Source organism: Balaenoptera musculus, chromosome 3, assembly GCF_009873245.2.
Source record: "Balaenoptera musculus isolate JJ_BM4_2016_0621 chromosome 3, mBalMus1.pri.v3, whole genome shotgun sequence".
Lineage (NCBI taxonomy): Eukaryota > Metazoa > Chordata > Mammalia > Artiodactyla > Balaenopteridae > Balaenoptera > Balaenoptera musculus.
Window position 1 is genome coordinate 103,704,299 of NC_045787.1, and position 13,668 is coordinate 103,717,966.

The window sequence follows — 13,668 nt, forward strand, 5'->3', positions numbered from 1 at the left end:
TACAGAGTAAATCTCGAACGGGAAGTAGCTCCCCCGATTTGTACAAGATTTGTACCTGTGATGGTATCATGCAAGCCCAAGAGAGTCCTAGCCGTGTTGTTCAAATGGTTGTTCCCAAATTGATAATCGTTAATTTTAATACCTTTGGTGAAGCGGTATGAGCCCAGAGTTTCAACATCTACAATTTTTTTTTTTAACTTTATTTATTTATTTTTGGCCGCGTTGGGTCTTCGTCGCTGCGCACAGGCCTTGTCTAGTTGCGGCAAGTGGGGGCTACTCTTCGTTGTGGTGCGTGGGCTCCTCATTGCGGTGGCTTCTCTTGTCGCATTGGCAGGTGGATTCCTAACCACTGTGCCACCAGGGAAGCCCTACAAATCTTTTTTTTGTTTTGAGAGCTGTTAAAAAGTACAGGGATTGAAAACGTGTTCACACAAAGACTTAAACCAGAATGTTCATAGCTGCATTATACATCATAGCCAAGATGTGGAAGCAACCCTGATAGCCATCAGCTGATAAATGGATAAATAAAATGTAATATATCCATACAGTGAAATATTATTTGACCATAAAAATGAAGGACTACTGATATATAATACAACATGGACGAACCTTGAACACATTATGCTAAGTAGAAGAAGGCAGACACAGAAGGCCACATGTTGTATGATTCCATGTATATGAAATGTCCAGAATAGACAAATCCATATGGGCAGAAAATGCATTAGTGGTTGCCAAGGGACGGGATTGGGAGTGACTGCTAACGGGTAAAGGGTTTCCTTCTGGGGGGAGATGGACGTATTGTGAAATAAGACAGTGGTGATGGTTGTACGACAGTGTAATTATTCTCAAAACCACTACATTGTATACTTAAACTGGTGAATTTTATCCCAATTTTTTAAAAAAAAATCTACCTTAAAAAATAGTGAGAAACAGTACAAAATAGAATGAAACACTTAATGATTTGGAATCCCTCAACCATGGTTTCAAATCTGGGTTCCACCCAGCTGAGCTATGGCATGGGGCAAGCTCTTTAACTGCTCTGACTCAGCTTCCTCATCCAGTAAAATGCCAGGCTCCTGACGTGGCTGTGAAGATCAGGTGCAGTCATATGTGTGTGGAGCCTTGCATACTGCCTGACCCGTAGTGGGTGTTCAATTAATAATTATTAAATTGAGGAGACTTGAATTTTAAAATTTTCCTTCCCCTATAAATTCTTGCATGAAATTGAAATGACTATTGAAATGATCAAGAGGCAGCTAGTTGAAGGTGAAAGGCTGGTAATTTGCTTACAAGATATGTCTCCTCTCCTTCACTTGGCAGCTAAATAAATTGTGAAAAGCTCACCGAATTGTACCTTCACCGAGACATTTTAGTTACGCGTCTTGTCTCTTCATTTCCTAAGCACTTTGGGGAACACGTGGGATACACAGTAAAAACAGCCTGCTTTTTCCCCCCGACTCCTCACTCCTCTCTCACCCTTTTGTCATTTAGAAGTAATGTTACTGACCCTGTTTTGATTTGTTCGAGGGAAGAAAAAAGCTAAAACTTTCCTTTCGGTGTCTAATTTGCTAAAGCCATTTTCCCTTTTCTATTTCCAATACCTTTTTAAAACTATAATTTGAGAAAACCTTTCTCTGCATCTAGAACATGCATCTAGAACTTTCTAGCTACTTTTTTGTCTTGTATATGTCTGTTTTGGTCACTTTTTCTCATTACAAAATGCTAATGAGACTTCTCTAGCTTTACCCTAGAAGCTTTTCAAACATCAGCATCCCAGTTTTTTCCCTAGACATTTGTTGTTTCAAACGAGTTGGCCACTGTTTGTTAACAGAATTCTAACTGCCCAGAAAAATCAGTAACCAGATACTCTGTGATCTGTTGAGGAAACCCAGTAGTACGGGGTAATCATTCCTTCTTTTCCATTTTTTATAGGTCAGGCCTAAGTGAAAGGCCTAGAGGTTACAAAGTCCTGTCTGTTGAATAAAGGAAAATGGGCCTCTCTCTTCATTTCATTATTTCCCTTCAGGATTTCAACGATGAATTCTCAGATCTGGATGGAGTGGTACGGCAAAGAAGGCAAGACATGGAAGGATACAGCAGTTCTGGATCCCAGACTCCTGAATCTGAGAACTCTCGAGGTCTGGGAGATTTTTGTATCTTTACTGAAATTTAATTCTCCACAAAACATCCTTAGCTTAACCAAAAACCAAAACCAAAACCAAATCCAACCAAAAAACAACACACTTTCTGAGCTAACAATTAGGAAGGGACTCTAAACAAAGGGTAGTTTGAAAGTTCAAGGAAAAGGAATTGCCTATGTGGTAATACGCATTTAACAAATGTCTCTTTGGGAATTCCCTGGCGGTCCAATGGTTAGGGCTCCACGCTCTCACTGCCGAGGGCCCAGGTTCAATCCCTGGTTGGGGAACTAAGATCCCACAAGCCACATGGTGTGACAAAAAAGAAAAAAAAAAAGTCTCTTAAATAGACATAATATTGGAGTGGTTGAAAGACAGAAACATGCAATATTTTCTTACCTCTTCTTTAGTAATATTATTAATTATTATAGCTGAATTGTCCCCATGAGTCAGTGGGATAAGGACAGACTACCCTTATATCATTTTATTTCTTACTTGCTTCAACATTGGATTTCATCCCCAAACCACTCAACCAGCTTGTAAGAAGATCCATTTATATTCTTTGGCCATTATACATATTAAGGGATTGATTTGCTTTGTGGTTGATCCTGTGTGTTTAAATGCACTGGGGAGAAAGCTTACCCAGCCCCGTTTCATTTTGGTAGATTTCCATGTGACAGAATCCCAGACAGTTCTGAATGTCTCCAAGGGAGAAGCAAAACCAACTCGGGCAGATGCCCTTGTGAACAGAGTGCCTGAAGGAAAAGCCAAGAGTCTCCCTGGGCATGGTAAGGAATGGATTATTTGGGGGGCAGGGGTGGGCATCTGCCTGTAACTTTTAAAGGGCCCTCACGTTTCACTTTATGACTGCCTTTGCTATTCCCTCCCCCTCCCTTCCTGCTGTACGTCTTGGCATGTTAATTCATTTATTCACTCAACAAACCGTACCCAGTTCCATGCTTTACTGTGGGGCATACAAAGGTGAACAGCCTTCGTGGAAGACCTTTCATTATTCTGAATACTTTGAGATTGCGATTCAAAAATTACCAGTAAAACTCACGTTATTTTATTATTACTTACTGATTATTATAATAACTGCTTACCAGTTGTACTGGTAGGAGATCAAGGACGGGGTCTGTATTGTTCACCAGTCACTCCATCACAATGCTTGGCACAGAAAAGGCTCTCAATAGATATGTATTGAATGCAACATGTGGGAAGGAATTGTAACTACTGGTTAAAATGAGAAGCAAAGGCTTTGGTTAGTATTTCCTCTGATTTTTATTACCTGGAAATAATTCTGTCTCTCAAGTACTTCTTCCCTATAGCGATACTGCTGCGCAAAGGAGATGTATTATCATTTTAAAACAGAAGCTTTTTGTTTTCCACCCAACAGGTCAGTCAGAAACCATTGGAATCATACCCAGAGTAAAGTCTCAGAAATGTCCGACTCTCCACCATATTCTTATATTCTATGCAATTGTGTAAGTAAGGGTATTTATTATGAATGACTTAATGATTCATTTCACTACAGGAATAATGTCATCACGTTACCAAGAGCCATTGTGAATCTCAGTTGCCTCTAATATGACCCAAATCTTTTAGGGGGGCATTTTTGTCTCCTACTTCAACACCTTTTTTCTTAAACTCAGGTCACCTTTTCATATTCATCCCCTTCTTATTTAAATAAATAGTGAGAAGGAAGGAAGGAAAAGCAAAATATGCCAAATCCAGCAGAAGACTAAGTTCTGAGTAGATACTCTTAGTTAGGAAATTGCTTCCTGAATTATGAAGCATCTTTGTTCATGTTGTTTATTTTTCCATCTATCCCGTGTCCTCTGGATAGAGGCCCAAACAACTTGAAAATGTCATCCCCTTTATTGAAAACTTAGGCATTGACTTTTTTAAGTTCCCTCTCAGCTTCTAGCCTGTAACTAGCCTGTAGCTTCTAGCCAGTTGTTCTTCTGAAGATAACCTGACCCAGTTCTAGGCTGTTCCTCAGAACCAAGGAGGATCTGCAGTTTGGTTTCCAGATAAAGCAGAGAATGTGAGTCACAGACTGGACACTCGCTGGCCAGGGCCTTCGACAGTACCTGGTGGGAGGAGAAGCACCAGCTCGGGAATCTACGTTGGCTGGCCTTGAGTGAGACTACTGAAATGCCATTATTTGTAAATTGAGGAAATAGAGAATTTTCAATATCCTTCTAGTTCTAAAGTTTGGTGCAAGCATCAGTCTGTTAAAAAAAGACTTCTGAAGTCTCTGTAGCCAAGTTATTTTGGAAAATACCTTGCCTCAAATGTACAGTGTTGCCTCTGAGGTTACTGTTTTATGAACATCAGTCAGGTCCTGGCCACTAACCTATTGGGAATTTCTCTTTTATCCCTTTCCAGTGTCTGTGCACTAATCATCTCGACCTTCTACATGAGATACAGAATTAATTCTCTGGAGGAGCGGCTGGGGTCACTAACCTCCATCGTGGACACCCATCAGACTGAGTAAGACAGTTCCCTCCAGTGCTGTCTTCTGCTTGCTGTTCACATTAGTATAATGTTTGACCTGAGCTTGGCCTCCTTCTTAGCAAGCATTAATTGAGGATACATTCTGTATGAGACATTTTGTTAAGTGTAGATATGGAAAGTAATGAGTAGGAGGGTCCTAGAAATAAATGACCTGACTCTTCATGTTCTTGAGTTGCTATAGTGTCGCCAGTGATAAGGCAAGAAACAAGCCTAATTTTACATTATCTTGTTCTCTTATCCTAAGACTCAGTTGTGACCTTGGCCCATTTATTAAAATAGTCAAGTTTATCTTCGTACAATGGCAATGAGTCAAGACATTCATAGAAAAGAAGCAATTCAAGTAACTCGGCACATTTCATCATGTATAACTCTTTGTATGAACTCACTTATTTACAAAACTCTTGACCACTATAAAGATCCATGTGACTAGTAATTAGTTGAATGTGTCTGTGAAGATTTTCTACCACAGTATTTTTAACATGCCTAACCTAATTAAATCTATTGACATAGTGGTCTTTCCTTTAAATCCATTTACATGAGGATTTTGACACATTCTCTAAAAAGTAAAATAAAGTATTCCATGTTTAAAGCATACTTTTACCTGAAGTTTTAAAAGTAGAGATATTTCTTTACAGAGTAAGTACTGTGTGCTAGAGATCTATTACAGTAGATCTCTCACACACAGATACAGTTTCCTCTCATATCTTCACCATAACCTTATAAGATAGCTATTATTCCCATTTTACAGATGAAGAAACTGAGACTCAGAGAAATAGTTTTAACAGAATCAGGTTTCAGGTCTATATGACTAAAAAAACCTAGTCACCAGTGGTTGTTTATAAGGAACAGCGGAGAAGTGAGTCAGGATATTTTCAGTGTGTATCAGAATCATCTGGATGGCTTGGTAAAACAGATTGCAGGGCCCGTTCTCCAAATTTCTGGTGCTGGCCTGGGGTCTACACTTTGATAACTATTATACTATACAATTCTAGGACCTTTCTTTACAGTCTTAACAGTCACCTAAAAGTCTTGTTCTCTGGCTTATGCAATGCTGGTACACAGATTATTTCTGAACCATAAATATACATTTGAACCAGTAATAAGAAGTCTAATGAATGGTTTGGGATAAATTCATACCCTGCCCTTACTCTCTCACGTGTTGTTCAAAATGTTAATAATACACTTAGAGCTAGGAGGTAGCTCTACATTATTGCAAACTATTAGTTCACTATCATATAAGGGGTTGATTTTATTAGGAAAATGTACCTCATGTCCTGTTATCATTTAATTAACGATGATGATGAGGGGGAAATTCCACTAATGGAAGGCAAGTGGAATACTTATTCTACTATTTAAATAATCAATCCAGGAGGAGATACAATTTGAAAAACAACCATTTAAAGGGAAAATCCCAAAGATCACATATTATGTGAGGTCAGGGAATACCCATGATGGGAAGGTCTGGATTGTCAGAATTTCGTGTGGATAAATCAGTACTCTGGGTCTCAGATACCTCATTTAGAAATCAGAAGATTCAGATTCAGTTTCCTTTTTGGGATCTAAGATTTTGATACTATGGATCAAGGACTAAGAAAAAACTGTTTCAGTACTACTCAATGAAAAACATCTGATTGCTTTCTTAATATTTAGATAATCATCGATAAGTTACCAAGTACCTATGTCTCAAAAATGGATCCTACGTAAAATAAATTAGACCAGTCAATGCCATCTAAAAACTTCACATCTAAAATTAAATTACAACCAAGAAATGGAAAGGAGATGCAGACCATGGTTCTTAACCTTAACATGAAAATCTAATCAATGGTTTTAGAGCAGCCCTCTGGGAAAATGTACATACATCTCTAAATTTCCTACAGTTTTAGCTGGTATAGGACCCCAGTGGACCTCAGAGTAAGAGCCCATGCCTTTAACAGTCAAGTGGTAAACAGTGAATACATCGGTTATATTACTAGACAAGGGCAATTATGTTTGTATGGCAGGTCTCAAAGAAGGAACTGCAAAAGTCACACATCAACAGAAATTTGATTAAAGACATTCCTAAACGTTATGAAAGTTCTAGTGTAAATGGTTGTTTCTCCTATAAAACAGTACATACATGACTGAGAAGAGCAGTAAGCCTTGCAAATGTGTGCAGTTGTGGGCAGAGAGAGGGTATCGGGAGTTAGTAAAAGTAGTCTAAGAAACTGCATGCTTGAGAATAATTGTCTGATATGTGTTTGGAAGCTGAGGCGCAATGTAGCCACTTAAACAAAAATAGCTTAACAGATTTCCAGCTAAGCTTTGAAGACTTAGTCCCCTAAACATCTAGTCTGAAGTTGAGGATTACTGCAGGGCCTTTCTGATGTGAACAAGGTAAATGCACACTGTCTTCTATTATAACCTAGTTTTCTGGTCAGATAAATTTAAAATGTGTTCATTCCACTTCTTTCTTTGCCATCCCTGTCCACAGTAATTCTTCTCTGTGTTCTTACAGACAGACAGCACCATCCAGCCCGGGGTCGCACGTACAGTTAAATGTGGAGGTCCTGTGCCGAGAGCTTACAGCCAACATAATGAGACTAGAAAAGGTGACAGGTCTCTTTCCTGGGTTGGGGGCGTCGCAGTAGTGCCTGTCCACTGCCACAGGGCAGGGCTTACACACGCATGGCTGTGCAACAGGCCACCTAAATGACCATACGCAGCCAGGGGATTTTCCACTGAGAAATACGTTCCAACCTCATCTTCCTTGTTGGTTGACCTTGTGGTTTTCCCACTTGGTTAGAGATCATTCTCTGTGCCATAGGGCCCAATGGTAAGTCTCGGGTGACGCAGGGCTCGGGGAGGGGCACGGTAGGGAGTGCCCCCAAGCAGAGAGGGCAGCCCCCAGCTCCACCCAGGCTGGTTGTCGCCATACAGAAAATAATTGCATTCAGTCTCTCTATGATACATGCCATTGTTCCCACCTGACGAAAGAAGCCAAGTTTCAAGTGAACTTGCTCCAGGAGACACACCCAGAAAGTTGGCAGAACTGGAATTTGAACCAGGTGTGACTCCAAAGTTGTGCTTCGAAGCCCTCTGCTTTTACTGCTCCTCAGAATCCAACCTTAGGCCTGGGGGATAAGGCCACTGAATAGGGAGGTGAACAGGAGAAGGTAGACACCCAGAAATATCCCCAGAGTTAAACCTAGCTAACATTTCTTTTAATTAATTAATTAATTTATTTATTTATTTATTTATTTATTTATGGTTGTGTTGGGTTTTCGTTTCTGTGCGAGGGCTTTCTCTAGTCGCAGCAAGTGGGGGCCACTCTTCATCGCGGTGCGCGGTCCTCTCACTATCGTGGCCTCTCTTGTTGCGGAGCACAGGCTCCAGACGCGCAGGCTCAGTAGTTGTGGCTCACGGGCCTAGTTGCTCCGCGGCATGTGGGATCTTCCCAGACCAGGGCTCGAACCCGTGTCCCCTGCATTGGCAGGCAGATTCTCAACCACTGCGCCACCAGGGAAGCCCAAACCTAGTTAACATTTCTTATTTCTCCTTTCAGCATGTCTGTCCCTGTCTCATGCTTTATTTTGACCCTTATCCTTAAAGGAAAGGTTTAGAGTGAGTTGTTCAATTTGAATTGCTGCCGCAAATGCCAAGTATTTGGTGGCTTTCCACAATAGTGCAGTTATGCTCACTTGGGAAGAAACATGAAATACAAATGAGTCAAATTATGCTTGTCTTGCAATACTAACTGGTATCTAGCATTTAACCACTGAAGTATGGAGAGCGAAGGAGTCTGCATACTTATGTTCTAAACCGAGGCATGACAGATAATTCCCACTGAATCATTGTATTGGTGGGCAAGCTTGGAAATTTTCTCTTTTAAATCCACAATCAAGCTAGAGAAGGTATGGGACAGCAACCAGAACTGTTTTCCTTTCTAAAATGTCAGTTGCTGAGAATTGAAGATAAAATTTTTTTGATGAAATGCTTAGAAATGTTTGGCTTCCATGCTGACCTAGGGAATGGGGTGGTAATTTTCTCTCTCGTTCACTCTGGCACACAATGGTGTTCTTTGGACTGGACGCACACGGAACCCTGCTGCCCTCCTGTGCATTTCTTCCCACTCCCCTGCCGGGCCCGGCTGGGACACCACTTTCTGTAATGAGGGACAGGAAAACAGGAGAGCTCGTCCACAACAGGCAGACAGCTGGCCATGTCTTGTGCAGAGCCCAGCTACTTGGCTAGGAGGCCTATAGTACCAGCAGAAACCTGTGTCCCAAAGCAGAAGCAGGGAAGAGGGGATTTAGGGTCAAAATGCATGTGTTGAAGTTGTAAAAAGTCATAAGTTGGACACATTGCTCATAGGCATCTTAGTATAAAAATAGTCACCAGGCCACACCCATGTGCTGTTGCTAGGTCTGCACCCCCAAGCATCCACCCCCCCAAAGGGAAGCTGGTAGTAACACAGCAGCGCATGGGCGGGGGACAGCAGCTGTGTGCTGCGGGAAAGTCTGAGCCAGGTCTCAGCTCTTTCTACTAAGTACCAGCAACTTCCTTCTACTCTCCTGCAGGGACTGGTCATGTCTCAGCCTTCTGATCTGCCCACTTGTAACTTCCCCATTTCTGTTCATGGCATCACTGCCCTTTCAGTCATCCTTTTCACTTGCCACTGATAGATTACGCAGGACTTTGTCAACTAACTAGTCTAGCTTCAAACGTCTCCTCAATTTCTCTAAGATGGGCATCATTAGGCCATTCTGACCCCCTCCTACCTCCTAATCTAAGTCCAATCTCATTATGGTTTGTATTTGCATTTTCCTAATTACTACTGCGGTTGAGCATCGTTTCATATATATATTGGCCATATGGATTTCCTTCTGTGATATTCCTTCTGTAAATTGCCCATTTATCTCCTTTGTTTTACTTTTGGGGTTTTTGTCTTTGTAGGTGTTTTAAATATTTTGGATATCAGTCTTTTATTTCATTTCTTTCTCTACCTTCCCACTCCTGCTTTTCCATTCATCTTTGGTCCTGTGGGAAGGTAGGGAAGATATGAAGTAGGAATTTGGGGGATGAAGGCAACGCCTTTTACAGGTAAAGAAGTAAATACTTATTTTCTTAGTACTGGGAATGGCATTAATGGTGGAGCAGTGCAGAAGAAAGAGCATGAACTTTGGAGTCAGATGTCTGTTCTCTTCCCTACTCTGCCACTTACTGTGTGACTGGTCTTGTTACGTAACATCTCTGGCCCTTAGCTTCGTGTATAAAACCTGCCTCTGTGTGTGGTGGTGTGTGGTCAAGGTGAGCACACACGATGTTCCTGGCACATACTGATTAGATCTCTTCCTCTCCACTTATCCTGTGTATGCCTCTAGGACATCACAGAATGTTCTTCCAAAAGAAGACTATGTTCTCTTTCTTTTGTTCCACAGGGTTCCCTACTCCCTCACAGTATTGATTCTTGAAAATTCCTTGCTCTGAATTCTTTAAAGTTCATTTACCCAACAAACATTTACCAAGCACATTTTCAATGCCCAACACTATACTGTGGTCTTAAGATCCACAGATAGGCAGGGTTCGTGGGAAATGTTATATCTAATAGGAGTGTTAAACATTATTTGTGGTGTTTGTCTGATTCAGACCATCACATGGGCTTTGTCAAGCCCGGTTTCCCATTATCTCTGAATGCATTTGGGTCACACCTGGTGTTGCCAGGGCTTTTGTTCTGTTTCTCTTAGTCTCTACGGACATTTTCATCTTTGTGCCACTCTTTCATTTTTAGCCTATCATCTTTTTTCATTTTAAAGTGGTTTGTCAAACAGAATTCTATGCCACAGTCATGCATTTATTTGCCTGATCTAAATTTAACCCATGTGTAGCTTTTTATTCAAGATAGAATAAATAGATTAAGCTCAAGCATTATATAGACCATAGCAAATATGCCCTTAATATACTCCATTCTATGTAATAACAGGAGCTTTTCTCTTATTTCAAGATACAAAACAACTTACAAAAGCTACTTGAGAATGGTGACTGACCAGCCAGAAGCTTGGACCAATGCAATACCTCGCACTTCCCTTGAAGTAGGTGCTCCCCAGGCATTCTGGTGGAGCGCTCCCTGCTGGCCAGAGGAGCGAGCAGATGGGCAGCCCCAGCCATGCTTGCCCTTGGAGGTCTCCAGCTCAGGAAAGGGGGGAAGGGGAATAATTTTGGTTCCTGTGCAATAAAATTTGACCTTGACTCTCTGAGGAAGTTTTCAGGGCTGCTGTCTGAAGAAAACAGATCCATCTCTGGAGGTCTCAGGAAGGGCCTGGCGGACTTGGACGATTGTGGTTCAGTGGGTTATCATGACTGTGTCAGCGATACTGACATATTCCTCCACTCCATGCCTTTTCAGTCCTACCCACCTGCCTTTTCTCTCCTGTACACCCCTCTGAACCAACCTTCAAACTAAGAGATATATCGTGTGCCAACAAACTCAGTAGGATCCTTTAAAGAATTTGCCATGACTCTCCCAAAAGACAAAAAGAAACAAAAAAGCCCTAATGGACAGACTTGCTTCAAACAAATAACATTTTAGTTTTTGGTTTTTTCCCTTCTGCTGTTATGTTCTGGTTTAAGTCACTTGTATATCTTAACTTCTCAGTTGAGTATTGGCAAGAATATCGGGCAAAGTGGATTAAACTATCTCATTTTATGTTTTGTTCCTCTAATAACTAATAGGACTGATTCTCACCCACCCCAGGTCAAGAATTTGTGAGACATGAGACTGAAGTACTAAATTAACTTACTTTGAAACCAAAACTAATCTTTAAACCAAAAAGTATGATAGTGATTTGATGCAGGATGAAAAACACTGCATTTTTAAGATTGTAGGTGGACTGTGTGTGTTTTGAAATAGGATGTCTGTAATTAATGCTGAAGCCCATCTCAGCATGATGATAGCATGCTTTTCTCTTTTGCTGACTAAAATATTTAACTAGTGGTTTTGCTAACTTCTATTTACCATATGGGTTGGCTGGTTTTTATTAATAATTATTTAGGTACCCTAATATCTGTAATATAAAAGATATTCTGTTTATGATGCATTTTATAATCATTTCTATGAAATGTATTTTGTTTAATCAGATAAGCTAATAAGTAAATTGGTTACATCATTTGTATTTGTTAGCCTACTGGACAAGAATTGTGCCTGGTGCACCCCTAGCTTTTAATAAATACTCATTGGTTAAAATGCCCTGCCAACACTGTATTTTGTCAGTTTGTAAATTCTTTTAACAGAGACAATATGCTTTTTAACTGCTTCTCACCTCCTCTCTACTACTTCCAACTCACCCATACGTCTTTCCTCCCAAGTATTCACTTCTGAAAAACTGATTTAAGTTCTTGGGTTGCAATGATATAGGGGAAAGAAAAATGAACTGTGAAATAAGAAAACCAATGCTTGATTCCTGGGTCCTCATTTTATGAGTTATGTGACCGTAAGCAAAATATTTGGTCATTTTCCCACATTTTATTGATGAGGATAAAAGTACCAGGGGAAAGTGTCATTGTGAGAATTAAATGTTACAAAGTTTCTAAAGCACATGGCCATGTGAGGCAAATTGTATACTCTTTTAATAGGAACCATATTCATTTTTTCTTAAAATATTTGCATGTCTGACAGTCCGTTTTTATACAAGTTCTATGTCAATGCTTTATAGTCAAAACCCATTAGAGATTCAAGAGTGGGTCAGCCACCTCTGGAGAGAAATTTTACAACTGTGTGAAGCGCCTTTAAATGGTTCAAATTTCACTGAATTAGTAATCTGCTATCCAGGAATTTATACCAGAGCAATAAGCAGAGATCTAGTCAAGGATTTATATACAAGAATATTCTTTGAAGCCTTAACAGCAAAATATTAGAGACTATTCAACAGCAGAGCACTTAAATTATGACACTATTTAGAATGGCATTGTCAAAAAATGGCATAGAAAATAGCATTAAAAAGGTAAGCATATAGAGAGGATGTGGAAAAGGGAACCCTCCTACACTGTTGATGGGAATGTAAGTTGGTATAGCCACTATGGAAAACAGTATGAAGGTTCCTCAGAAAGCTAAAAATAGAATTATGATATGATCCAGCAATCCCACTCCTGGGCATATATCCAGACAAAACTATAATCCAAAAAGATACATGCACCCCAATGTTCATAGTAGCACTATTCACAAGAGCCAAGACATGGAAACAACCTAAATGTCCATCGAGAGATGAATGGATAAAGAAGATGTGGTACATATATACAATGGAATACTACTCAGCCTTAAAAAAAAGAATGAAATAATGCCATTTGCAGCAACATGGATGCAATTAGAGATTATCATACTAAGTGAAGTCAGAAAGAGAAAGACAAATACCATATGATATCACTTATATATGGAATCTAAATTATGACACAAACGAACCTATCTATGAAACAGAAACAGACTCCGGCATAGAGAACAGACTTGTGGTTGCCAAGGGGGAGGGGGTTGGGGGAGGGATGGAGCGGGAGGTTGGGATGAGCAGATGCAAACTATTATATATAAAATGGATAAAAACAAGGTCCTATTGCATAGCACAGGGAACTATATTCAATATCCTATGATAAGCCATAATGGAAAAGAACAAAAGAATTATATATATGTATAACAATCTCTTTGCTGTACAGCAGAAATTAACACAACATTGTAAATCAACTATACTCCAATTAAAAAGAAAACTGTTAACTTGGTGTTGTAACTGAACAGGGCCCTATGGAGCCTTACCATAAAAGACCCCCTGGCGTGACCCCCCCCACGTCCTCTGCCTGCTTCTTGTCTGTAGAAAAACCTTAGCCTCCTAGGCCTTCCCCGAGTTCCAAAGAGTAACTTTAATCAGAGAAGTGAGAAAATGCAGGAATAAGGGAAAACAGTCAAGCAAGACAAAATAATAATACTTTAGCCATTAAACAAAGTGAAGGACCTTTAGTTCCCCCTCAATGGCTATAGATAATATTGAGCCAG

At 40.2% G+C, this 13,668-nt stretch overlaps 1 protein-coding gene across 4 annotated transcripts in view; it reads left to right on the forward strand.

Annotated features, from left to right (window-relative positions):
* The window catches only part of GRAMD2B (GRAM domain containing 2B), a 105,141-nt gene extending 93,983 nt beyond the window's left edge, over window positions 1–11,158 (forward strand). For all 4 annotated transcript variants that reach the window (XM_036849263.1, XM_036849264.1, XM_036849267.1 and 1 more), the window contains 6 exons: window positions 2,027–2,138; window positions 2,804–2,926; window positions 3,535–3,622; window positions 4,530–4,634; window positions 7,153–7,246; window positions 10,639–11,158. In XM_036849263.1, coding sequence (XP_036705158.1) covers window positions 2,027–2,138; window positions 2,804–2,926; window positions 3,535–3,622; window positions 4,530–4,634; window positions 7,153–7,246; window positions 10,639–10,680 — 564 coding nt within the window. In that variant the 3' untranslated portion in view covers window positions 10,681–11,158. The remainder of the gene's footprint in view (window positions 1–2,026; window positions 2,139–2,803; window positions 2,927–3,534; window positions 3,623–4,529; window positions 4,635–7,152; window positions 7,247–10,638) is intronic.
* Window positions 11,159–13,668: the final 2,510 nt, after the last annotated feature.